This window comes from Cheilinus undulatus, linkage group 10 (assembly GCF_018320785.1).
Source record: "Cheilinus undulatus linkage group 10, ASM1832078v1, whole genome shotgun sequence".
NCBI classification, from domain to species: Eukaryota; Metazoa; Chordata; class Actinopteri; order Labriformes; family Labridae; genus Cheilinus; species Cheilinus undulatus.
This window is the reverse complement of record NC_054874.1, coordinates 21,794,166-21,818,589: the sequence shown is the minus strand read 5'-3', so window position 1 is coordinate 21,818,589 and position 24,424 is coordinate 21,794,166. Positions and strand designations below refer to the sequence as shown.

The following is a 24,424-nucleotide window of genomic DNA, read 5'->3' as shown; positions in this document are numbered from 1 at the left end:
TACCAGTGAGTCCGCCACTAGAATTAGCAAACATATTTCTAAACTTAAAAAACAAAAACAGCAAGATTTAATTTGTGAAATTAATATGTTGTATCAAAGATCGGCATCATCTGTGTAAGAAATTAAGTTAAACAATCTTCAAATTGAATTAGATAATTTATATTTGGAAAAAAGCAAGAAGAGCTTTTATATGCTCAGGGGCTCGTTGGTCAGAAGAAGGGGAAAAAAATCATATTTTTTTGCTTTGGAGAAACAAAGACAATACAAAAATAAAATTACAAAGTTAAGTATCAATAGTATCGTTTTAGACAACAAAAACAGAATTATTTAAGAAATAAGAGTTTTTTTACAATAACTTGTACAAGTCCAATTTCTCTAATTCAAATTGTCTCTCATTTTTTAGAAAAATTAAGGATTATAAAAAATTGATTGATGTGAACTTTAAACAATTAATGGAAGACAAACTTAGGATAGAAGAGTTAGATGCTGCAATTTTTTTTAAGGAAAATCACCGGGACTTGACGGATTAACTGTAGAATTTTACCTACACATTTGGAAGGACATCAGGGAATTGTTACACAGTGCCTTTACTGAATGTTTAGAAACAAGGAATTATCCCCTTCCATGAAACAAGGTATAATAACCTTAATCCTAACCCCAACAAGGATAAACTTTTATTAGATAGTTGGAGACCAATAACTCTATTATGTAGTTAATGATTATAAATTATTAGGTTTACTCAGGTTTACTCAATTCATTCAGATACAGGTCTGAACAAAATAGTTGATGAATGCCAATCTGCTTTTGTAAAAGGCAGAAATAACCACTCCAGACTGATTCTTGATATGCTAGATTATAGCGAATTTAGAAACACAGAGAGTTAGTTATGTGTTATTTCTGGATTTTTATAAGGCATTTGACTTTATCGAACACCCCTTTTTACTGGAAGCTTTAAAGTTTTTGGATTTTGCTGAATCATTTTGTGATGTTGTTAAGATGTTTTAAAATGACATTAGTAGCTGTGTCTCCCTAAACCCTGGTGTCACCCCAAGATGACAGGAATCAGACAGGGGTGCCCTATTTCTCCAAAACTTTGTATATTGGCAACTCAGCTACTCTCAATTCTCATACATAACAGAACATATCAGAACAATATTATTTTTTCCAAAGCTTCAGGCTTATCTCTCAGTATTAACAAGTGTGAACTACTTCCTATTCATTCAAGTACTGATGAAAATATTGCTTCTGTAAAAGTTGAATCTGAAGTTAAATACTTAGAAATAATAATATCTAAAAACCCTCTGAAAAGAGAAGACATCAATATTTCTGATCGTATCAAGGATATGAGAAAATCTCTTAGTCACTGGTTAACAAGAGATCTAACTATCTTCGGTAGAATTATTTTGTCAAAAGCAGAAGGTATTTCAAAGTTAGTTTACCCTTGTCACTCCTTATATACAGTGCTTAACAAATTTATTAGACCACCTGTCATATTTGTCTCAGAGACCATCCAGCATCATGAAGTGCTTTAATGCGGACTCTTTCATTTTCGGTAAGCTCTCCACATTTTACCATTTTGAACAGGAATGAGGAATTTCAAACTGAATTCACCCAAATTTGAGCCAGCTCACTGGTCTTCTCTGAGAAGTCAGAATTAATCAAGCATTACATTCAACCACTCAAACTCATTTTTCTGTTCAGGAATACAAGTAAATAACTATAATTTGACATATTAATCTATTTTTTCAGTTTTTTGTAAATCAGTAAATCTGAAAATGTATGGATAAAAATAATTATATCTTAGCATTAAAAATATCATTTGGGTTAAAGAGCTTCTACATAGTGGTGTATTAACCATTGCAGAAACATAAAAAAAAGAATTTTGGTAATTACCAATGCTGTCAATTTAGGGCAGCTGTGACATAAACCTGACTCTGGTTGAGTTAGGGTAGTCTAATAAATTTGTTAAGCACTGTATTTCTCCCAAAAACATAAACAAAGCCAATTCCATTATTTTCCAGTTTGTTTGGCGTAATAAAACCCTTTATATAAAAAGATCGCAACTTGTTAAAGACTATGTTATGGGGGGCACTAAAGCTCTTGAATTCAAATCTATGGTTGGCACATTTGAGATTAACTGGATGAAAGCCTTTTTGACTCAACCAACCTCAATGTGGTTTCATATCCCGAGAGCTTTGTTTAATAAAATTGGAGGATTAGACTTTCTTCTAAAATGTGACTTCGAGATAAAGAAACTTCCCACTAAATTAGCTAATTTTCACCAGCAAATATTGCACTTTTGGAAGATGATATTTACCCTTAATTTCCCTCCCCATTGTACATCTCGATGGAACAATGGAATGATAACAAACCAATAAGAAATCAATATTCAACAATGTATGGTATGAGAAAGATGTGATATTTGTCACTGATTTAATGGATTCTCATAGTAATATGTTAGAGTTTAAATCCCTTGTGAACAAATACGATCTTAATTGTAGTCTCAGAGAAGTTAATGAAATCTTCAAATCAATCTCCTTACCATTAATTCAACTGATCAAAAGCGTTATAACTTATGCGAATGTTACACCTGTTTTGCCAAGATTAGTGATCCAAGAATTTCAGCTATGTGAAAGAAAATGTAATAACAAATTTATTTCATCCATGTTTAAATCAAGACTAGTCCATAATTACCACAGAGGGTCTCCATTTTCAGAGCTAACAAAGCTTTCTAGTATTATTAAAAAGCACATTCTAAGTTCATCAAGAAGCCTGTCTCTCCAAAAGTAAAATACGCCCAACCTCTCTGTTTCTTAAGAAAAGGTTTAATGTTGAAGAAAGCCCATGTACCTTCTGTGGCGAGGCTGAAGAAAACTTAGAACATTTGTTTGTCTCATGTCCTTTAACTCAAAGATTCTGGTCTAATATTAGAAATTGGTTATTACTCAGAATTGATGATATTCCATTATTTGACACATGTAATATTCTTTTGTACATGGATAACTTGAACTCATCTGTTTCTGACATGATTAATACTGTTTTACTTATGGGTAAATATCATATTCACTGTAGTAAATGGAGAGGTGGAAAGCCCCCCTTTGATTTTTTTTGTAAATGACTTTGAATTGTATTTCTTGTCCTTAAAAAAAAATGATTTCCAACAAGACTGCAAGAAAAATCTGTGCTGACTTCTCAAAATGTATCTTGATCTAAAATGTTCATTTTGTTTTCTGTTTGTTGGAAGCTTGTTTTTTCAAATACAGCCTTGGCTTCTAATCTAGTGTGACTTAAAGGCAATTGCACTTATGTCTGTATTGTAATTTTATTTGATATTTATTCAACCCCCCCAGCTAGTTTTTGTTGCCTTGTTTATTGTTTGTTACTCAGGTGAAGTGTTTGTGATGGTTGATTTCCTCAACTAGAGTTTGTATTTTTTCAAATTGCAAAAAAAAAAAAAAAAAAAAAAAAAAAAAAAATCGAGTACTTATGTGTCTATAGTTGCCGTGTTTCGCGTTATTCCTTGATAGCTGCTACGTCCTGTGTTTTGTTGCTCATAGGCCCCAGAAATGTGACAGACAGAACATTCATCCAGTCACACTCAGAGTTTTTTTTTTTCCCAAAGCCTCTGCCTTTTCTCAAACATTTTCTGTTGAAGCTTTCCCAGATGGCTGTGTGAAACAAATCAATCTGGCGTGTCAGGTTAGGATTCACACCCACAGATTATGAATGTGGCTCTTGCAAAAGTGTTTTTTTTTCTTAATAAACAATCTAGCTGTTTGGATGGGTATCACTTCGTTACAGTATATTAATAATTATCTCATTCAGTACATCTGTCTGTCTGTCATACTAGCTATCTTCTTCATGTTGTTTTACTATAAAGATTTTGGACGCCAAACAAAGTAGCGCGCCTTTAATAGTATCAGCAAATGAATGAAATGGGAATAGAGCCAGCAGCATTTCACTTCCAAGAGAAAATCACTCTCTCCTCGGCTAAACGAATCAATAGGCTCCGGTGGACCTGGACCAGTCAGCGCGGGAGAGCGTCGGAGGCTGATGGCCAATCGGAAAGCGCTCAGGATTTAGGCTAGATGCGCCATTTTACTGCGTCCACAGCCATCCGGCAAGATGGTCCCCTCGCTTTGTCTGCTCTGACCGGAGTTGTTTCGGCATTCAGTGTTTCTTCTTGCTTCCGCATTGTCGAAAAACCTGCAAATTAGATTGAATTGGACCCCTTGTACCATTGACAAAACGTCTCCTTACCGGTTAAGCAATGCCGACGACGGAAAGCAGGTAGGAACACGGCATAATCAGTGTGTTTGGACAAGTCAGGTTTGCAATGATTACTGTACTACCTTCACTAGCGGCGCACCGGGCCATGAGTGCACAATGCTAGTTAGCAAGCTAGGCTAGCTGTGTTGTAACTATTAGCTACGCAGCCGGCAATGTTCAAGTCTGTATACATGCATTGTCGGCACATGGGTGTAGAGGGAGGGTTACATCCATAATTCAAACTAAAAATCCTATTATGAAAAAACTTAAGTATTTTGTTTGCACGGTTTCTAACAAACGTTCAACACGGCATCTCTACTTCTAATGCTACCAGCTAGGTGTGTGCCAGGCTGCAGTTAGCGCAATGGTTCGTGCCATGGTATCGAAAGAAAGCGGGAAGGCCTGTATGTGCATTTTTCGGTGCATGCCATGCACTGGAGCTTGCATGCACTGCCGAGATTGCAATGTTGCCAGGGCAACATAGGGCAATGAAAGGAAGTAGTTCTTCATTAATAGCGGATGCGACAACAGCTAATGTTAGCCAAACTTGGCACCTTTGACTGTCAGGAGTTCAACATTGTTGTCAAAACATGGAAAGCCTCCATTGAGGAGAAAGAAGAAGCTTCACATGCAGAAATGTTCTACGCTTGGTAGGCGAACAAGCTCCTTTTCTTCGACTGACAGTTGATTTGAAGGCATTGTTAGGCCTGGTAGTGGCTGTGATAGCTCCACTCGGCTCAGGGCGATCTAATCAGCACATTATGATGACGCAAAATAGCAAAATAAACAGCGGTGCCTCCGACTGCCGAGTGACATGCTCCTGCTGCATGCAAGTACAGAACAACATTATGTCGTTAACGGAACTGTACTCTTTAGGGAAGGCAAGAATAGTATGTAGGAAAGGATGTCGTTGTTTTTACACTCATTTTGCAGTTATGCCTTTGCACTGACGGACTATTAACGCTAGTGAGTGAAGTTTGGTCGGTGTTGTGTCCCAGTTACTAAACGTCAGAAAGCCTCAACATTGTCTACAACCTGTGATAGTCCCTTACCAGAACCGCATCAGCACTTGCCTCAAATCCTGAAGGATGAATATGGGATATCATTATTATCATTATGCTAAATATGCAATGTTACCAATATAAACATTGCAAAAGTTTGATTTGATCTTATCAAACAACAAAAATATGTGTTATGGAGAAAATGAAACATTTTTTTATTCAGCATATGTGCATTTTATCTGTTTGACAGACATCCATGTATTAAGGCTATGTTTTTGCATTGTTTTGATGTTTGTTATTGAGGTTTTAGTTTACTTTCTGCTACCCTCAGAATAAGTGGTGAAAATGTAGTGGGTAAGATACAGCTTTTTGGGCATATTTTGGTTTCAGAAATAGGGATGCATTGGTTAAACATTGGTATTTGCTTATATCAGCTCTTTTGACAAACATCTGCCATCAGCTAATACAAACAGATATTAGTATCAGATTTTTATCTAATGTGCTGCATCAGTGCTAGCATTTAGCACACATACTGACTGATTAAGAGAAGACTGTTATTGTTGGGCAGAATAAATGGCCTGTTGGTTAAAGTCAGATCAGTTTTTGTGGTAAAAGATGAAAGAAAATGTAAGCACAGTGGGAGTGTTGCACCAAAAACTGCTTTGAAGAAAGATCAGCATTTGCCATCAGTTAAATATTTAGTTTATAAATAGATATCAATGTTTGCCCTCAGTTTTAAAATCAATGTATAAAACATAAAACACAGCAGATTAACGCAAAAACTTAAGTATTTGTCTATTCATCACACTTAATTTCATTAAGTTACATTAATATTGGACCACGTTTTGTCAGTATGTTGAATTTAGTGTATTATGATATTATAGTTTATTACTTTGAAATACATAAAAGGTTCAAAGATCAAAAATATAATCACAAAATTGATTTATCACGTGAATATCAGTACTTGAACAGTAGTAACCTCACCATGCTTGTCTTTTATATTGTGTGGTACAACAAATACTAAGACTAATGTTATATTTCTGACTTTTATTCCTGTACTTAGTTTTAGGGATGCAAGCTTCAGCTGATGTAGGTCGACTGATATTTACAGGCAGGAAAAAGGACATAAATGTTGGCATGTGTTTTCATAAATGCCACTACCGATAATTACTTTTTAAAGCTTATATCTGCCAATATTGATGTCATGCTAAAAATCTTTTAATGTCCCCTTAGGTAAAATGAGTCTGTCTTCTTCTGAATCCAACAAAGACCAAATGGCAGAGAAAGAAGAGGAGGTGAGTTTGCTGACAGTAATGATAATCATAACAAATCATCACATATTTTGCTTGTTTTAGTTAGCTTTATCCTCATTGTCAAGATAATCTCTGTACTCTCCTCAGCCTGGGAGCTCAACAGACACTATGAAGCCCTCGTCTTCTCGCGAAAAGAGGTGAGGAGCAATTTTCTGAAATGTTGTTTTTGTTGTTTTACTATGGCAACTCTACTAAACTGCTCCCACTGACAGCTTACAACATTCAAGCAATGTGTTAACTGATTTTAGGAAGTCTGCTACTGGAACCAAGCACACTGGACGGAATGAATCAGACTCAGCTGAGAGTCAGAATGAAGGTGCCTCATCTGACAACCCCTCAGACAGTAACAAAGGCAGTGGATCTAAAGGTATGGATGGTGGAGCAGTCTCGTTTGCCTGGAAATGCAGATGCTGTTATCCAATGGGATGTGTGATCAAGTTTGCTTTTTCTTTGATCAGGAACTTTAGTGATGAGACCAGCTGGAAATGAAAATAAAGGCGCCATGAAACTCAGAGTGGATTTCAAACAAAAGCATACAGGTAAATAGAAAAGTCTTATGTTATTATTAAGAGATTAAACTTGTGAGCACTTGTAGAATATAAATGTAAATGAACAGGATTTCCTGAAAGTTGTAACTCGCTAATGTGAAAGGCTGACAAAGACTGTTCTAAACGTACTTTTCTTTATCACAGATGATACCCTGCAGAAGAAGGTTAACTGCACAGCCTGTGGAAAACAAGTCAACCAGTTTCAGCGCAACTCTGTGTATGAGCATCCAGCGCTCAAAGTACTTATTTGCAAGGTAGAAAATTAGACATTTGACGTATTAACATAGACGATATACTTAATTATGTGCATTTGATGTGTTTGTGACGATATTATTTCTTTCTCCTATAGTCATGCTTCAAGTATTACACAAGTGACGATATCAACAGAGACTCTGATGGGATGGATGAGCAGTGCAGGTATGTTTTTACACAAGCACTGAATAAATACAATTATCTAATCTTTAAATCAGTAAGTTGTTCTATGAAAAAAATATTTTTTAAACCGGTAGAGCTGACAGGGTATTTCCAAAGAATTGACAATGATTCATCATGATTGTTTTTGTTTGGTTTACTGTTGATATGATACGTATCTTGATATTTTGACTAGGAATGTCAAACAATTAAATTTTCTTGTATTTTTTTTCTTAAACTAAGTTTAATTGAACTCCTGATGGCCCTGCTTTGATTTTAAAAGAAATAAGGAACTTTGAGTAGATTGGAGATTATGAAACTTATCTAATTCCTTTATCCTTGTTGCTGCAAGAAGATGTTGCAGTGTCTTAACCAAAGTGTACTGGAATGGAAAATAAAGCATGCATTTAATACAATAAATAAAATAATGCACTTGTTATGGAGTTTAACTGACTCACGATTAATGCTGACTGACTTGATTTGGACCCTTTAAAAAGCTTTTTACTTTTAGAGTTTAGACAAACTCTAACTTAATTATTACCCAAATGTGTGCGATCTTGGACAACTAAAGGTGCACTCATCTTTGACAGTGCCTGCCGCGCCCAAGCATGTTTGACTCCCAGAGTTTATTTTGAACAACTATACTCTTCCCTGGCCCTGGAAAGGAAGAAAGAGGTGGGTTTAAAGGCGGTTGTTTATGCACAGGCCACAGCACAGGTGCACTGATATAACATATGATAGTACCAGTTATTATAGTTAAGTGAAGCCAACGAAGCAACTAAGATTTGAAAATCATTTAAGTTAGCTGAAACAAAAACAAGGCCCCACAAAAACCTAACTAAACGGTATTCTGTTATAAAAAATAATAGTGAATAAAAACAATTATAGTCAAACTGTCCTTGCTGTTAGTCTTTGACAAACATACATCCTTTATAAATTTGTCTCTGGCATGCTGAGTTACATTTTGGATGAATTTTCTCATTGCATTGGTCAGTAATGTTTTTTTTCTACAATATTCTTTAGCTTTTAAGATGTGTGAGACACCGGGGACACTGACTATTGGACTTTGCAGAAGTGGCATGAAGTTTGCAAGCATGCATGAGTGTATTTACATGTTCTACAACATATCTCCAATAATCGTATCTACTATAACCTCTAGCTTTAAAGTGGACTAGAGCCCTGCACAGGACTCTTTTTAATTCCGCTCCTGCTGGATTTCTGACCATTACCGCCCACTCCTGCCATGCACCCGCAACAGGTGTTTCCAATCCCATCCTCACCCCACATGTATTCTGACAATCCATGTTGACTATTCAGAATGACTGGCAGTGTGTTTAATGAAAGGAATGGAAATATCAATGTGTTAGCATACAGTTCACCTTGGTAAAGTTTCCTCCCTGAATGAAGGAAAAGTCTAAGAAAACAACCACAACACTCACATCCTCATGTTTAACTGTGCCACACATGTATAAAAATAAGATGAAAGGCTAAGGCTGATTTAACTCCTGGTTATGGCTTAGCAATACAAGTGTCGAAGTAATATGTACAAACTTTGTTCACACATCATTTATCATCATGTATTTTTTAAGTCGCACAGAGGGGACATTGTTTCCTGATCTCCAGAAAGTTCTTGTGTCATAAAAACTACAGCACACTGCCATCTTTCAAGCTGTCACAGACAGTAGACTAATCTTTACTCTCTTAAAGCTGTGCTGTTACCAACCTCGTCATTAGATTTTTAATGCAATAAGGTCAAATTGCATGAAAAGAGTCGGTGTCACTGAAGTGACTCAGTATCTCTGCGCACTGGTGCGTATTCGCAGTGATTGGCCTATGACATACTAAAGAAAGTTTAGTAACTTATTTACAACGTTTTAGAGCACAGACTTAATTGTCGAGCTTTATCAAAGCATCACACCATTTGGCTGCATGGAGAAACACATACAGGGCTTTTCCACGAAGGCTTTTGGCTGCGCAGAGCCAAACCAAGCCATGCTGCGCCAAGCTGCAAAGCGAGCCAGCCCCACCTCCAAGCGTGCTGTGCTGACATTGCAGTGGTTTCTAGGGTGTGATTTGCCAGGGGGATTTACCCCTTTTGCGACTGATAACCCCACTCTATAATAATTTTTCAACCCACAGGTAGACGGGGAGATAGGTTTTATTTCTGTCTCTGCTCCAGCTGTCTATAACTCTGTTACAGTGGCGGTTTAATGTCAGCATTCACAGCGCAACTTAAGCATTTATGACATAAGACCAAAACTCGAGATTTTTGTGCATACTATGATCCCATAGTTGCACATGGCTTCTCTCACTGATGAGTGAGATCAGTAAAGACCAGGTGCGGATCCAGGAGTACAACTTTGAACAGTCATGCTTCAGATCAGCACAGGGCAACTGGGCCTATTGTGAGGTTAAAGTGGTATTTACTGTTTAAAATTTTGTAGGTTTCATTTCTACATGCCTTAATAGAGTATCGATCTTTCTTCCCCAGATGGTGTGCTGAAGGTGGCAAACTCATCTGCTGCGACTACTGCAACAATGCTTTCTGCAAGAAGTGCATCCTACGTAATCTTGGCAGGAAGGAGTTGTCAGTCATCACCAATGAGCTCTCCAAATGGCACTGCTATGTCTGCAGGTCAGATCCCCTCCAAGATCTAGTCTCCAAATGCCACAGCATCATGGAAAGTCTGGAGCAACAAAAAGTGGAGAAAACCTCAGAGGACCGTGTGAACAAGAAACACAAGAGCAAAGTGGTAAAAGAGCACAAAGCAGTGGTGAATGGAAAAGAACACACTGAAGGCTCAGGGACCATGACATTCTCCTACAAAAAACTGCAGGTACCAAAAGAACTTATAAAAAAGACTAAAAAGCTTGTTGAAACTACAACTGGATTGAACAATACATTCATCCAGTTCATCCAGCAAGCGACGGAGGAGAAGGGTGATAAATCCATCAGGTATCGACATCTGAAAGCCTTCAAAGCTGTGCTTGCTGACTTGAAAAAAGCTCACAGTGCTTTGGAAGAAGCCTTGAGGCCCGAGTTCAAAAACATGGAGTTACAGAACGGAAATGAAGAGCAACATGTTGTAAAAAAGAGTACTGAAGTTGAAGCCCCTCTAGAAAACGATCACATGGCTAATGAGGCAGAGACAGTTGATGAGGCTGTTGCAGTGGAGGAGCAAGGTGTGGAGCAAGGCGAGGAGCAAAGCATGGAGCAAGGTGAGGAGCAAAGAAAGAAGCAAAGCAAGAAGCAAAGCAAGGAGCAAAGTAAGAAGCTAGGCAAGAAGCAAAGCAAGGATCACACCAAGGAGGAGATTGAGCAGCCAGAGGAGGATCTTGATGAGGATCTGGACAATGAACTAATAGAGGAGCTGGCTGAGGAACCACATGAAAAGCAAGTTGAGGCTCCAAATGAGAAACCGGTCGAGGATCCCCTCATCGAGAAGCATAATGATCAGGTTAATGATCAGGACAAGGACAATGATGACATGTCAGAAGAGACTGAAATGAAAGACAGCCAAACAGAATGTGACATAACCAAAACCATTATAAAAACTGAAGTCTGTGATGATGCACTCATGCCAACCAGCGAAATGTCACTTGATCACGACATTATGTCGGTGTCTCCTTCAGTTCCTGAAGAGCTTTTTCAGATGGTGGAAAGTCTATCGGATTCTAGCATGCTCTTGCAGAAAGACACTGATGTGGTCACAAAAGCTGACTCAAAATCGGACACAAACTCGACCACAAACTCAGCAAACACTCCTCGTCCCCATCCTAAGGTAAAGAACCTCATTGTCAAACTGACCCCTGTGCCCGTTGTAAAGACCTGTGGGTCAATAAACTCTAAGTCCAAAAACAAAGAAAAAGATGAAGGAACACCCAAAAAAGTACAAGCAAAACAAGAAAAAAGCGAGGAGGAAAATGATGATGCTACTGCAGATGGCTCAGACAACCCATCACCCAGCAGCCGCTCTGGTAGGGTGAAGACTACCCCTCTGAGGAAGCAGGCTGAGAGTCAGAGCAAGGAAGAATCCTCTGAGTCAGAGCCAGAGGAGAATAGTAAGGCTAAGGCCTCCAAGAAATCTCGTAAGACCCAAAAAAAGGACGAGATACAGAGCAAGGAAGAGTCCTCTGAGTCCGAGACAGAGGAGGATAGTAAGGGTAAGGCCAAGGCCTCCAAGAAATCTCGTAAGACCAAAAAAAAGGACGAGAAACGGAGCAAGGCTTCAGAGGAAAAGACGGTTGATTCTGACTCTGATGAAGTTCCCGACATACTGTTGAAGAAAGCTGCAGAAGAAAACAGCACAGATGAGGATCAGAAGAGCACAAGTGCTAAAAAGTGTTTATTCAAACAAAACAACACATCAGCACAGGAAACAGACAAAGCATCCAAACGCAAGAGAAAGTCTCAAAGCTCTGATTCAGATTCAGAGAACAAAAAGAAAAAATCCTCCAAGAAGAAGCAGAAACCAAACATCACAGATTCCTCTGACTCTGACTCTGAACAGGAGAAAGAAAAGAAGAGTAAACTGAGCTCAGGGAAGAGGAGATCTAGCCGAGTGAAGAAACAAGATGAAGCAAAAGAGGAAGACAACAAAACCCCTGAGAAGAAGAAAGCGGACCGGAGGAGGTCTTATGAAAAGAAGCGCAAGGGAAAGAGCCCCAAAACGACCTCCAAACTGCAATCATCCTCCAGCGAGGAGGAAGAGGAGCAGGAACAGGCTGAAGGTGGTTCTGGAGAGGACAGTGACCAGCAGAAGATCAAACCCATTGTTGAGGATAATGTGATGGGAGCCAGTGGTCCCTTTCATCAATCCTCAGGTAAATTAAAAACAAGAGAGGTGTGTTCAGTAACACTGAAATAATGATTGCATCACATTTTTACAGGTTCCTATCAGGTGAAGCCATTAATTCCGCATATGTGATAATTATGTATGTATGTTAGTTACACTGGAAACACGCTAGAGCAGTGGTTCCCAACCTTTTTTTTTTTTACTGTGAGCCCCCCCTCACTACTATTTAAGAAAGCTTAAACCTATTACAAAAATAGGGATACATTGTGGCCAAAACTAACTAACATTGTGATTTTTTTTTGTTTAAATCCAACAAAATAGCTCTACACACAAATTTTCTTACCCATAAACAGTTGAATTAATTATTTCTGCTGCAGATAGAGCCTCGCCCCCTCTCCCTGAAACTCTGATGCCACCCTAAGGGGTACTATTTAAGAAAGCTTAAACCTATTACAAAAATAGGGATACATTGTGGCCAAAACTAACTAAAATTGTGATTTTTTGTTTAAATCCAACAAAATAGCTCTACACACAAATTTTCTTACCCATAAACAGTTGAATTAATTATTTCTGCTGCAGCTAGAGCCTCGCCCGCTCTCCCCGAAACTCTGATGCCACCCTAAGGGGTCCTGCAACCCAGGCTGGGAATCAAGGTGCTAGAGGATTTTTAGATCTTAAAGGGTTGTAAAAATAGGGAAGAGCACAAGCATAAGAACAGTTTAAACAATTTTTTATCTCATGATTCTCTGAGAATGCACACGAGTCAGCTAGACGATAAGACTACTTACCTGCCATCTTGAATAAAATCTCACCATGTGGATTCCACAGACATGAGATGTCGCAGAATCCCGCAAGATATATAATGTTACCACTGAAGCAAAACAAACATGGAGGATGATTAAAATCTTTGGCTGACTGTCCTGGAATGTGTTACAGTTTCAGAAAAAAAAACAAAACAAAAAACAAAAAAAAAAAAAACCAAAGAAAATCAAAAAAAGATGAAGATGGTGAAATCCATGTTGGAATGAAATTTTAGTTGTGATGACGTTTGTGAGACGTAAAAGGAGTTGTTATAATTTAGAATCATCCTATAACTGGACCATGAATGAATTTGGTTGGAAGGAGGAAATCAAGCCGAAATTCTGCCCAATATTCTCCTCTAATGTGTGACAGGCTTTAGATAAGGATGAACACTGTACACCAGAGCTGTGGGTGTAGTGGAGGCTGCTGCTGCTGTCATGTTTGGCTCAAAATCCCTGGGATGATGCCCTAGTCAAGCCCAGCTATAGATAAGTACTAGGATATGTTTTGAAAGTAAAGATAAACAACAAAAACATGCTTAAAACCTAGAAAGAGCTGTGATTGATAATTGTGAACTCAATAAACTGTAGATACAAATAATTGTGATGATGATTTTAGCCAAAATGTTTGCATTCCTTTGTTTTATGCATTCAAAATAACCATAGACATAATCCCTCTTTGTGCTGAAGGTCTCTTTTAAATCATAAAGGGCCACATTTTAAAATTTCTGTCCATTTGGTAGCCTGCTAAAAACTCAAGGAGCTTTAATGATCCACCTCTTCACCCATTAACAATTTCTGTGTTTGTTTTTTTTTTAGGAGATGAAGCGGATGACAAAGAAAAGCCCTCTGGAAATTATGAGGATGATGACGATGATGATCCTGAGAACAGGTGCGTGTCTCAACACAGTGGGTCAAAAACTATTTTTACATTAGTGAAAATATAAAATTGTTGCTTCATTTTATAAAAAATATTTCAATTTTCTTAATGTAAAACTGTATAACCTATTACATTAGCTGGTGGCATACTTAGATACTTTATAAATCATGGCTGGGCAGAGCTCACCATTGTTGCACACTGAAAAATACCAAAAGATGTTTTTTACTGAACTTGATCTGTTAAAAAGCACCCAAAACAAAACTTCACGTTCCTAGGTCCTGTCTGATAATAGTTTGGTATTGTTATAAATCTAATCTCATCTACTTGACATATCATTTACCTTACTGATATAAAATTAACAATTCAACTATATTAAGTCTTATTTTAAGTAAAAGGTTTGCTTGATAAATATTAACTGCATTTGAAGATGGAATAGTGAAATGGGCTTAGTATTTGAAAGTGTGCATAAAGGTTTGTTTTTCTCCCTTTTTCATTAATGTACAGGCTAACTTGTTTTCTTAAACATTTAAATTAACCATGTTACATATAGAAAATAGAATAGCCTTATCAGCTTCTTCGCCTTGTTCTTGCCTCATTCTCACACGTCTTATTTAATGAGAGAAATAAACTTCAGATTTCTAGGTATCATGTCTGCTCCACAGATGTGTTTTGTCTTGTATTTACGTTCAGTATTGCTGCATTTAGTGATCACAACGGTATTGAAAAATATGACCACAATAGTTTTAAACTGTCGGTGGGGAAAATGATTATATAGATGAAATTGATGAAAGCGTCTTTTTGCTGTCCTCTTTTGTATAATTCTCACAGATTAGCTCTTTGTCTCCACGCTCTGCTGAGTGCAGGCTTGCAAAGCATCGAATTTTTCTGGGGTGACACTTGTGCAGACAAGAAATACAGCGCCATTTAAAACAGACTACCATTGAAATGCATTCAAAGAGGCCAAGGAAAACAGGCCGTTATTTGGGTATTTACTGTAGGTCCAGCTGCAAGGGGGAAAATACACAAGTAGTGTCTCTTTGCTTCAATTATGATCTGCTTCTGCACCGCTGCAGAGTTGTCCATGTCTGCATTGCGATGCATTCGTGGAAATTATTGTTTTCAATGACAATGTCACGGGCTTCCCAGGGATCCTTTTAAAAGCTTTTGAATAGTCAAATTGAACATTTGAAATTTATGGACATACAAAATCATCAAAAGTCTGATTTTTACAAGTCACAGGTCTTAAACTTTAGCAGTCACTAAGACCTGTCCATATCCATGCTGTGTGTTCTAGCAATACTTATATGATTTTAATCATCTTCCCCACAAATTGTTGCATAAATATTCACAATCACCCAGGGAATTCAGTGTTGGACCCCAGACCCTCTCTGATTCTGTCTTACTGTGGTTTAATAGACTCTGTGTCTGTCATCCAACCTTTATTTTAACAGGTCTTCCCTGACAAATAGTATTATTCTTCTTTTAAACTGTTTAGTCAGCTCAGCACAAAAACTGTGTTATGATGATAAGACATTGATATCAACATACTGTATATTTCTGAAATAGAGGCATAAAAGTACTGGCAAACACCACATTTGAGTTTTATGGTCCAAAAGTATTTTCCCCCGTGCCATTTGACATTTCTTAACAGTTCATTAAATCAGAAAATTCGGTCCTGGTCTGGTGTACTGAGAAATCTAATGCCTTTAGTTTTTGACAGTTTTCTGTGCAAAAAGTGTCAGATCAGGTCTTGTGTCATTGTGCTTGTATGTGCATGCTGGCAGGTGCTTGATTGGATTGATTTCTTGTATTATGTGGTTTTAAACACCTTGGGGTAATACCGTATGCTGCTGTACATGTTTGGAAAGTTTGACAGTTTTAAGAAAAAAATACCACCCAGTCCTATTATGCACTCCTCCATATTTCTCATTATATAACAGTGGTAAATAGAATAATGAATCTAAGAATCAAGATCACAAAGTGCAATTATTTGCAATTATTTTCAAATCAAGGAGCAATAAGCAGGGTCCGACATTAAGATTTTTTCCTACTTGCCCTTCCAAATCTACTTGCCCCATCTAAATTCCTACTTGCCCTGTCCGGGAGATACTTTTTCTGGCTGTCAAGTGCATACAGTTTGCTCACAACATACTTAGAACTAAAATCCATTGCCTGTCCACTGTGGAAAGCAGTACATAACACTTCTTTCTTAAGAAAACTGTAATTATTAGCTATGTGTTAGCCCACTAAATTTAACTTTGTACAGATCAGTGCAATGTGAAAGCTGCACCAGGTTGTTTTCCGAAGAAATTAAAACTCAGGAATTTCATACTTACAATACTAATAAGGTAATAATACAAACTCAGAAAATTTTTTTCGTAACTGATGAAACCAGCTGTTCTCAGAGGAAAATGAGGTCAACAAAACACTGACACTAGAGAAGTGGTGGGGTCTGCTACATATGCAGCAAGAATAAAATGTTGCTTTTCTTCTGTTTTTATTTGGTTTATTCATCATGAAACTGAAGAAATTTTGCCCACACGTGGAAATCAACCAATTAAGATTTTTCTTATTTGGTTAAAAATGTCTTCCCCAAAACTACATAGTTCCCCTTTAAAGTGATATTTCACAGTTCCACCCTGTAACTGTAACAGTTAGACCAGTGGTACTCAACCTTATTCTACCAAAGAGCCACATTGGCTAAAAAATACTTTAGCAAGAGCCACAGTACAAACCGGGAATGTGAGGTAGATAATAGGTCTGTTAATCTGTAGTTGAAATGAAATAAAAAAGTGTATTGGTGGATAATTATGAGGTTAAATGGGATATAAATGTCTGTATAGAGTCAGAAGAACCAATATCTCACTGATAATGACATAATAACATTTACTGGAGTTCTGTGGCTTTATTAACATAAAAGAGATGCTTTCTAATTTCCACTCATTATTAATCCTTTAGTAAAAGGAGGAGGGGCCTCATATTGGTCTTTGCCCTGGGCCTCCAAATGACTAAAACCAGCCCTGCCTTATTGCTGCAGCTCTCCAAACACACTGTTTCACCCAGCCTCAATTTGGAGCTTTGGTTTTATATTTCTGCTCTTTTGACAATATTTATGATCATTAGAGCATTTCAGATAAAATAAAACACCCATGCATCGACGTAATTGTCAAAAGATCTGGGTGTGAGAGAGCATGGGCTGGAGGAAAAGTTAAAAACGAGGAAATGGGACAACATGACAGCACACCTCAATGAGTGAGCAAACTGAAGAGACGCAACACCTGCGGGCTTCCTCTGCTCTCTTCTCTTACACACGCTCCTCCGTCGTATGCATCCAACGGTAATAAAATATGGATTTAAAATAATAAACGTCTAAATTTGGAAGTTAAAGCCTGTCTTCTTTATGTGGGTAACAGACTTATTGATGTGACCTACCATGAATCTTTACTGATGACAGTGTTTACCTTCATAAAGGTTTTTAGTTAAAAGTTTGTGCAGCTGTCTGCACGTCAGCAGACACACTCAGCCAATGGAGGCAGCGACACACTGCATCCGGCTACTCGGGGGATCTGTAGTAACAGAAACGAGAGAAGAAAATAATAAAATTAATGAATAGAAAATCTCAGAGTAGTTTTGCTTGCCCGTCGGCTTTTTGAAGTTGCCCCGGGCATTCGGGCAGCCGTTAATGTCGGACCCTGAATAAGACCTGCTTCACATTGTCAATCAGGACTTGAAAATTAGTTCTGAAATGCAAAGCAACCACATTTTAAACATGCAGTTAAGTCTGATTGGTCTCTATAAACCATCAGATTCCTTGATTTAATCTTTAAAAACTTTTTTTTATAATCTGACAGCACTAATTTTACTTTAAATGATATTTTTCCGTCTACTTCCTCTTCTTGACCTCCAACACTAAATTTTTTTTCATTTGATTACTTTTTTTTAACAGTTTTTTGATTAATTAAAACCTTGTCCCGTTTCTGTCTTCTTTTGCTTTCTGGTCCTGTTGCTGCTGAAGGATTGCAAAGAAGATGCTCCTGGCTCAAATAAAATCCAACTATTCATCCGGCGCAGAGAGTTCCTCTGAAAATGAGGGAGACAATAAGGATGAGAAGGCCTCCAAGAAAGTTAAAAAAGAGGAAGATGATGATGATGATGAAGAGCAAGGTTGCACACATTGTCAAACTATACTGTGCTGTTTGTGTAGGCCTCTTTAATTTTGTACTGTCTGAAATTTTCTTTCTCTCTTATAAGATGATGACACAGACACCTCAAGTTCTGATGTGGATGTGAAGAAGCCCGGCAAACGCCACAAATTGCTTCGGCATAAACTCTCGCTGAGTGAGGGTGAATCAGGAGAGGAGAAATCTGGCAAAGAGAAGAAGAAGGGGAGCAAGAAGAAGTCTGGAAGAAAAGGTTGGTTCAGAATATTTCATTTGTCCTGCATGTTGTGTCCTCACTATATGGGTGCAAATAGTGTGAATTCAGAGTGCATACAGAAGGTGACTTGTCTCTCTTTTGTTTGCCTTCATTATAGTGGGCAGTGATGACTCTGCAGATTCAGACTTTGATAAGTCTGATAAGTCAGAGTCCAGCGAGGAGTCAGGGGTCAGTGAGGAGCTCAGTGAATCAGAGAAAGAAGAGAAGCGTCGAAAGACGAGGTAATAACAATTTCAGTAATATGTCACTGCCACTGGATCCAGATTGATCTGCTGCTCTTTCTGAATTGAACTCTGTTTTGTGTCTGCAGATCTTCCAAGAAGAAGGATGAGGAGAAACAGAGAAGTTACAAGCAGAAGAAGAAGCGACGCAGGATCAAAGTTCAGGATTCCTCTTCCAGCAATGAGAAGGTGTTTAAAATGCAGAGCACTCTGTTATAGTCTCCAGCTATCCCAAAATTTCTTTTCCTCACTCAGGATTTGCCAGGTGGAGATGGACCAGCATAACGATTACCAGTCAAGTCACACATGCCACATAAAATGTAATTTGAAGTTACCCCTGGAGTGTGTTGTGAGGACACAAATTAATCATAGAGCTGCTCGGCTTTTGATCATAGGAAGTGAATTTTTCCCCTTAGGGCTGAAGATCAGAGGGCTGAACTTAATGTTCCTTTCCACAGAGTGGAGAGGAAGACGACGATCCGGATGGAGAAGGCAAAAAGGGACGCAAGAAGATCCGCAAAATCTTGAAGGATGACAAGCTGCGGACAGAGACGAGAGATGCTCTAAAGGAGGAGGAGGAGAGGAGGAAACGTATAGCTGAGAGGGAGGCACTCAGGGAGAAACTTCGAGAGGTAAATATGAAATTAAACAGACATTGTGCAAAACCCCCAGCTGGGAAGTTCTCTGTTCCACAAAGAGGTTGTCTCCTGAAACCCCGGATGCAAGGTAACAAGTACAGAACCTTGTACAATATTGTTACAGATTTAGGATAACGTGTTATTGGAGGTAATGACTTCAACAGTGCTGCATCATGCTCAATCCAAGAGTTTATGCAAGTGCATTCAACAAAACCACTGAGTTAAGCAGACTGATTACAGGACGATTCTAGTCCCCAGTTCTGTTATTACCAGTCTAATCTTGTCTGCTCTGGTATCTTCACAGAGGCATGTGCTAACATTAGGGCCATCTGTTTTTCATATACATTTTAAGTAATGTGTCCCTTTTGAGAGTTACCATAGCTGCTGATAAAGTAGTTTATTTTGTTACTTTAGTCTGACTCTTTATGCTTAAAGAGACAAGACAAAACTATTTACTGTTAATTATTCTTTTATATTCAGTCAGGCCAACCCAGAAACTTCAGTCACATGTGTCTCTAAATGAGATCAAATATGGAAACGTAACTCAAGTCTGAACAGTGTGCAAGTAATGAAATGCTAATTGAGTGATGACATTCACGAGTATTTGAGTGCCCAAGTATTCATACCTTTCACTAATGAAGAACCATGTTTGAGCCACAGTTTGAGTAAAACTAGCCATTTCTCATGTACACTTTTCCCTTGATATCTGAAAATCCATTCATGTTTGGCTTACCAGTAAAAGGTGTCCCTTCAGAGCTGTGAACACTTGTGATTTACTTCTTTGATATCTCCATGCTGCTTATTATATAAGAAGAGTGTGGAAAGCTTTGTATAAAGCTCACTTGAACTCATTATACTGTTGCTTGACATATCTGAATAAGATTAAATTTACAAACATTTTCTGTCTTTCGTAGTGTACCAAGTATAAGTAACTTAGATTGGTTTAACTTAAAGAAGCATACTTGGTTCTAACATAGGTTAGGAGTGGAGAGTAGCCTTATTGAGGCTTGTAGAAATACACTCTAATATAAGATTATGTTTAGCCAGCATATTACACAGTTTCATAGTCTTTAAAAGTCGTTAGATTTTACCTGGAACAAACATGTTTTTGAAACTTTCTCACTCAAATTGAAATTGATATACCTTTTTTTTTATTTGTCTTTACCTCAGGTGATTGTTGTTAAGGAGTCATCAGAGGTGACTTGTCCCATCACCACCAAGCTCGTGCTGGATGAGGATGAAGAAACCAAAGAGCCAATAGTACAGGTGCACAGGAACCTTGTCACAAAGCTAAAACCTCATCAGGTTGATGGTAAGGGCAAGAGGTTGAAATTCAGTTACAATTAAACACCTCAGTGTGAAATCTTGAGATACTGTAGACTCACAACTTGTCTGTTTTTGTGTTTGATTTCAGGGGTGCAGTTCATGTGGGACTGTTGCTGTGAATCTGTGAAGAAGATTGAGAAGTCTTCTGGCTCCGGCTGCATCCTTGCCCATTGTATGGGACTAGGAAAAACGCTTCAGGTAAAGAGGGAGACTAGCCTGACTAAAAATCAAATCAAATGTAAGAACTGTGATGAGTAGATAAGCTGCTACCTCGTGCCTTGTACGCTTGTGATGAGTAACCAGTGTCTGCAGACCTGTATCCATCGCACCTTGTTTAACTGCAGTTCTGTTCCTGCCCTGTAGGTGGTGACATTCCTTCACACTTTGCTGCTCTGTGAAAAGCTTGACTTCAGCACAGCTCTGGTTGTTTGTCCTCTGAACACTGTCCTTAACTGGCTCAACGAGTTTGAGAAGTGGCAGGAGGGAATGAAAGATGATGAGAGTTTAGAGGTAAACAGTTGTTTATATAACCCTTAACTGTGGTGCCATAATTTTCCTTTTTTATGTTTATTTTGTCTGTTTTCTGGCTTTTTTTTCTGTCTGTTTTGCATGTACCAGGTGACTGAGCTGGCCACAGTGAAGAGGCCTCAGGAACGAGCATATGCTCTCAACCAGTGGCAAGAATCGGGGGGTGTTATGATCATCGGCTATGAGATGTACCGAAACCTGACACAGGGCAGGAACATCAAAAGCAAGAAGCTCAAAGAGACCTTTCTCAAGACTCTGGTAGATCCAGGTACAGCACTTTGAAATGTGTTTAAACTACAACTTTCAGTAAACACAGAATTATGTGCTTATGTAGGTTTTTCATTTTGATCCTTTACGCACAGGTCCAGATCTGGTCATCTGTGATGAAGGTCACATCCTAAAGAATGAGGCATCTGCAGTGTCAAAAGCCATGAATTCAATCAAGACAAGGAGAAGAGTCGTGCTGACTGGAACTCCTCTGCAAAACAACCTGGTTGAATGTGAGAATGCTCGATCTTTTAGATGACACTGGAGCTAGGATTGTGTGTGGTTATGGATGTACTTAGGATTTTTTTCTTCCTTAGACCATTGCATGGTGAACTTCATCAAGGAGAACCTGCTGGGCTCTATCAAGGAGTTCAGGAATCGTTTTATTAACCCTATCCAGAACGGTCAGTGTGCCGACTCTACCCTACAAGATGTCCGGATCATGAAGAAGAGGGCTCACATCCTGTATGAAATGCTGGCCGGCTGTGTTCAGGTGCAGATCTGCCTGAAATGTTCCACTCTAGTTTTCTTTTACCTTATATTGCTTACCTGTAAAGCAGATGTTTTGTCTGTTTTCCAACAGAGGAAGGACTACACAGCACTTACAAAGTTCCTACCTCCCAAACACGAGTATGTGTTGTCTGTCAGAATGACTCCAATCCAGTGTAAACTCTACAGATACTACCTGGAGCACTTCACAGGTGAGAAACAAACTCCTTTGAAGCTGTGTTTAGTTTTTTATGCATGAGTGCAGGGTGTTAGGAGAACTTGCTCACATGTGGGCTTTTACTCTGAACTTTTGGGTGCAGGGAGTAGCATAACCTTTTGGGGCAACTAACAGGTATCAAACAGTGTTGCTCAGTGAAGGATTTAGCCAAGCCTGTGACTAAAACAAAATTCAAGTGAGATCCTCTGGAAAACTTGCATAGTCCAAGACTAGGCTAAATCCTGCTGCAGGAGTCGTGTTTCTCTTTAAAGTGCACTCTTGACTGGATGTCATTTGCCCAGACAAGGTTTTTAGATAAATGGAGGGCCTTTCTGCACTCTCCGTTTTTCATGTGGCATTGTTAAGTCGTTTAGTGGACTTTCCTCTCAGAATGTGGCCCAAGACGTACGTTTGTGTGAGTGTCTGCGTGTATGTGTAAGAGTGGCAGCTGGCAGAGTGCCGCAGGCATGGTTTAAGCCCAGTTTCCCACGTCTCCCTAATGAAGAGCTCTGGGAAAGAGGGAACAGAGAGGGTGGGGGGTAAAAAGGGGGAAATGTGGGGGCATAAAGGAAAGGGAAAGAAATTTGGAGAAAGGAGGGGCCGGATTTTTTACACCAAAAGCAAAAACAAAGAACAGGAGAGCTGGTATGTAAGAAGAGGAGTGATGGGGGGTGTTGGGGTAATGGGCTGTGGCTCATTAGGCTGGGTTGTCCACAGGGCACGGCACTGATGTTGTGACTGTGACTCTGGACCTCCACAGTGAGGTCTGTGGACCTAAGACCCCCATTCAATCTGCAGGAGGGGAAAGGGCTCCAAATCCACCCTCCTTTAACTGCTTCTTATATGAAACTAGGGATGTGTGCAGTTCGCTAAACAATTAAATGTCAAGGCACTCATAGCCTAGTTGTGTGATCCTGGCAGAGATGTGGTACCCCATTTTGGTGCACCGGGTTGAGGTCGGACCTGTGGCTCCTTTGATGCATGCCATTACACGCTCACTCCCTAATTTCAAGCTCTGTCCACTGTTCTGTATAAATAATCCTATAAAGATAAAGCAAGAAAGAAATCTTAAAAGAAAATAAACATTATTGTCAGAATTTCTAGTTGGATAAACAATTTTTTTATATTTTTATTAATGTTAAGTCTTGCATCTATTTGTCATTCAATTAATTGCCACTAGCCGGGGCTGTAGTTCAAAAGTTATATGCAGGCTGTTGTTGGTTAAACTGCCTTATAACCACAGCAATGCAGGAGCAGATTCAGCACAGGCATGTGGACGTTCACTGGCAAAGGGGATCAAATGCTGTTATTGTTGGCACTGCCAAAGATGGCCACGCTTGGCTTTATCCTGCAGATGCTGTGATGTGTTTAGTCTTGCTTTAAAAGTGTGCTCAATTCCGACTGTTTTCTTAACTTTATTCAAGCCAGTTAGTCTAAATTTGAAATTGGGTTTATTAAATTTTAAAATTGTTGCCTTGGAATATCCTGATATGAAACTTGACATAACTTTTGGATCAGTGCAGGAGTAATGACCACTTATAGATACTGACATGTATCAAAATCCAGTACCAACACATCAAATACCTACTAGGGGTGTAAAGATAAACTGATCTGAATGAGTTGACTAATCTTATCTTCAGAGATCCGAGTGGAGGCCTGGATCAGTGAAAAGGTAACACAAATTGGTTAATGCATTGCCTTTCACATTAGAGATTGGTTCACTGGGCCTCTGCTGCTTGTTGTCCTAGTTTGTTCTGCCAAGCTGTGGCTCAGTGTCTGTAATCTGGCATAAATTATGTTGACCTTTTACCTCTAAATGAGAGCTGGGTGTGCTACACAGTGCATCCCCAAAGCGTTTATAGTAACAGTTTTCTTCCTCACAAATCTGGCCATGTAGACTCGATGCTAACACTAGCAAGCAGCAAATATAGTCCTGAATATCTCTGTTAAAACTCAGAAGTCTTTTGCTATAATGGTGTCCACAGACCATTTGTTGCTGTTGTTGTTAATGATTGATTTTGTGACATAATCAATGCATTTGAGCCCACTGACATATTAAACAGAGAGCATTTCACCAAGCTGGATATCAGTGCAAGAAGAAAAACATACAAGGACATAATAACAGAATTTTATCACAGGATCCCTTCGGTTTTGTCTCTTTTATTGATAAACTCAGACACTTGCCATATTTTGAAATGATCTTGTTTTCCCCCTTTTTATCATTTTTGTAAAGCAAAAAGGTACAGGGTTCCAATTCCTGTAAATCCATATTCAACCCATCCT

The 24,424-nt window shown here is 38.7% G+C and overlaps 1 protein-coding gene across 1 annotated transcript in view; it reads left to right on the top strand.

The window, feature by feature from the left end:
- Nucleotides 1-4,096: 4,096 nt before the first annotated feature.
- The window catches only part of atrx (ATRX chromatin remodeler), a 47,938-nt gene continuing 27,610 nt past the window's right edge, over nt 4,097-24,424 (top strand). The window contains exons 1-21 of the mRNA XM_041796961.1: nt 4,097-4,290; nt 6,504-6,565; nt 6,671-6,720; nt 6,832-6,950; nt 7,042-7,122; nt 7,276-7,385; nt 7,481-7,548; nt 10,034-12,366; nt 13,958-14,030; nt 18,034-18,182; nt 18,270-18,431; nt 18,553-18,676; nt 18,766-18,865; nt 19,135-19,308; nt 20,485-20,626; nt 20,729-20,838; nt 21,004-21,150; nt 21,259-21,436; nt 21,531-21,668; nt 21,753-21,928; nt 22,019-22,136. Coding sequence (XP_041652895.1) covers nt 6,509-6,565; nt 6,671-6,720; nt 6,832-6,950; nt 7,042-7,122; nt 7,276-7,385; nt 7,481-7,548; nt 10,034-12,366; nt 13,958-14,030; nt 18,034-18,182; nt 18,270-18,431; nt 18,553-18,676; nt 18,766-18,865; nt 19,135-19,308; nt 20,485-20,626; nt 20,729-20,838; nt 21,004-21,150; nt 21,259-21,436; nt 21,531-21,668; nt 21,753-21,928; nt 22,019-22,136 — 4,609 coding nt within the window. The 5' untranslated portion in view covers nt 4,097-4,290; nt 6,504-6,508. The remainder of the gene's footprint in view (nt 4,291-6,503; nt 6,566-6,670; nt 6,721-6,831; nt 6,951-7,041; nt 7,123-7,275; nt 7,386-7,480; nt 7,549-10,033; nt 12,367-13,957; nt 14,031-18,033; nt 18,183-18,269; nt 18,432-18,552; nt 18,677-18,765; nt 18,866-19,134; nt 19,309-20,484; nt 20,627-20,728; nt 20,839-21,003; nt 21,151-21,258; nt 21,437-21,530; nt 21,669-21,752; nt 21,929-22,018; nt 22,137-24,424) is intronic.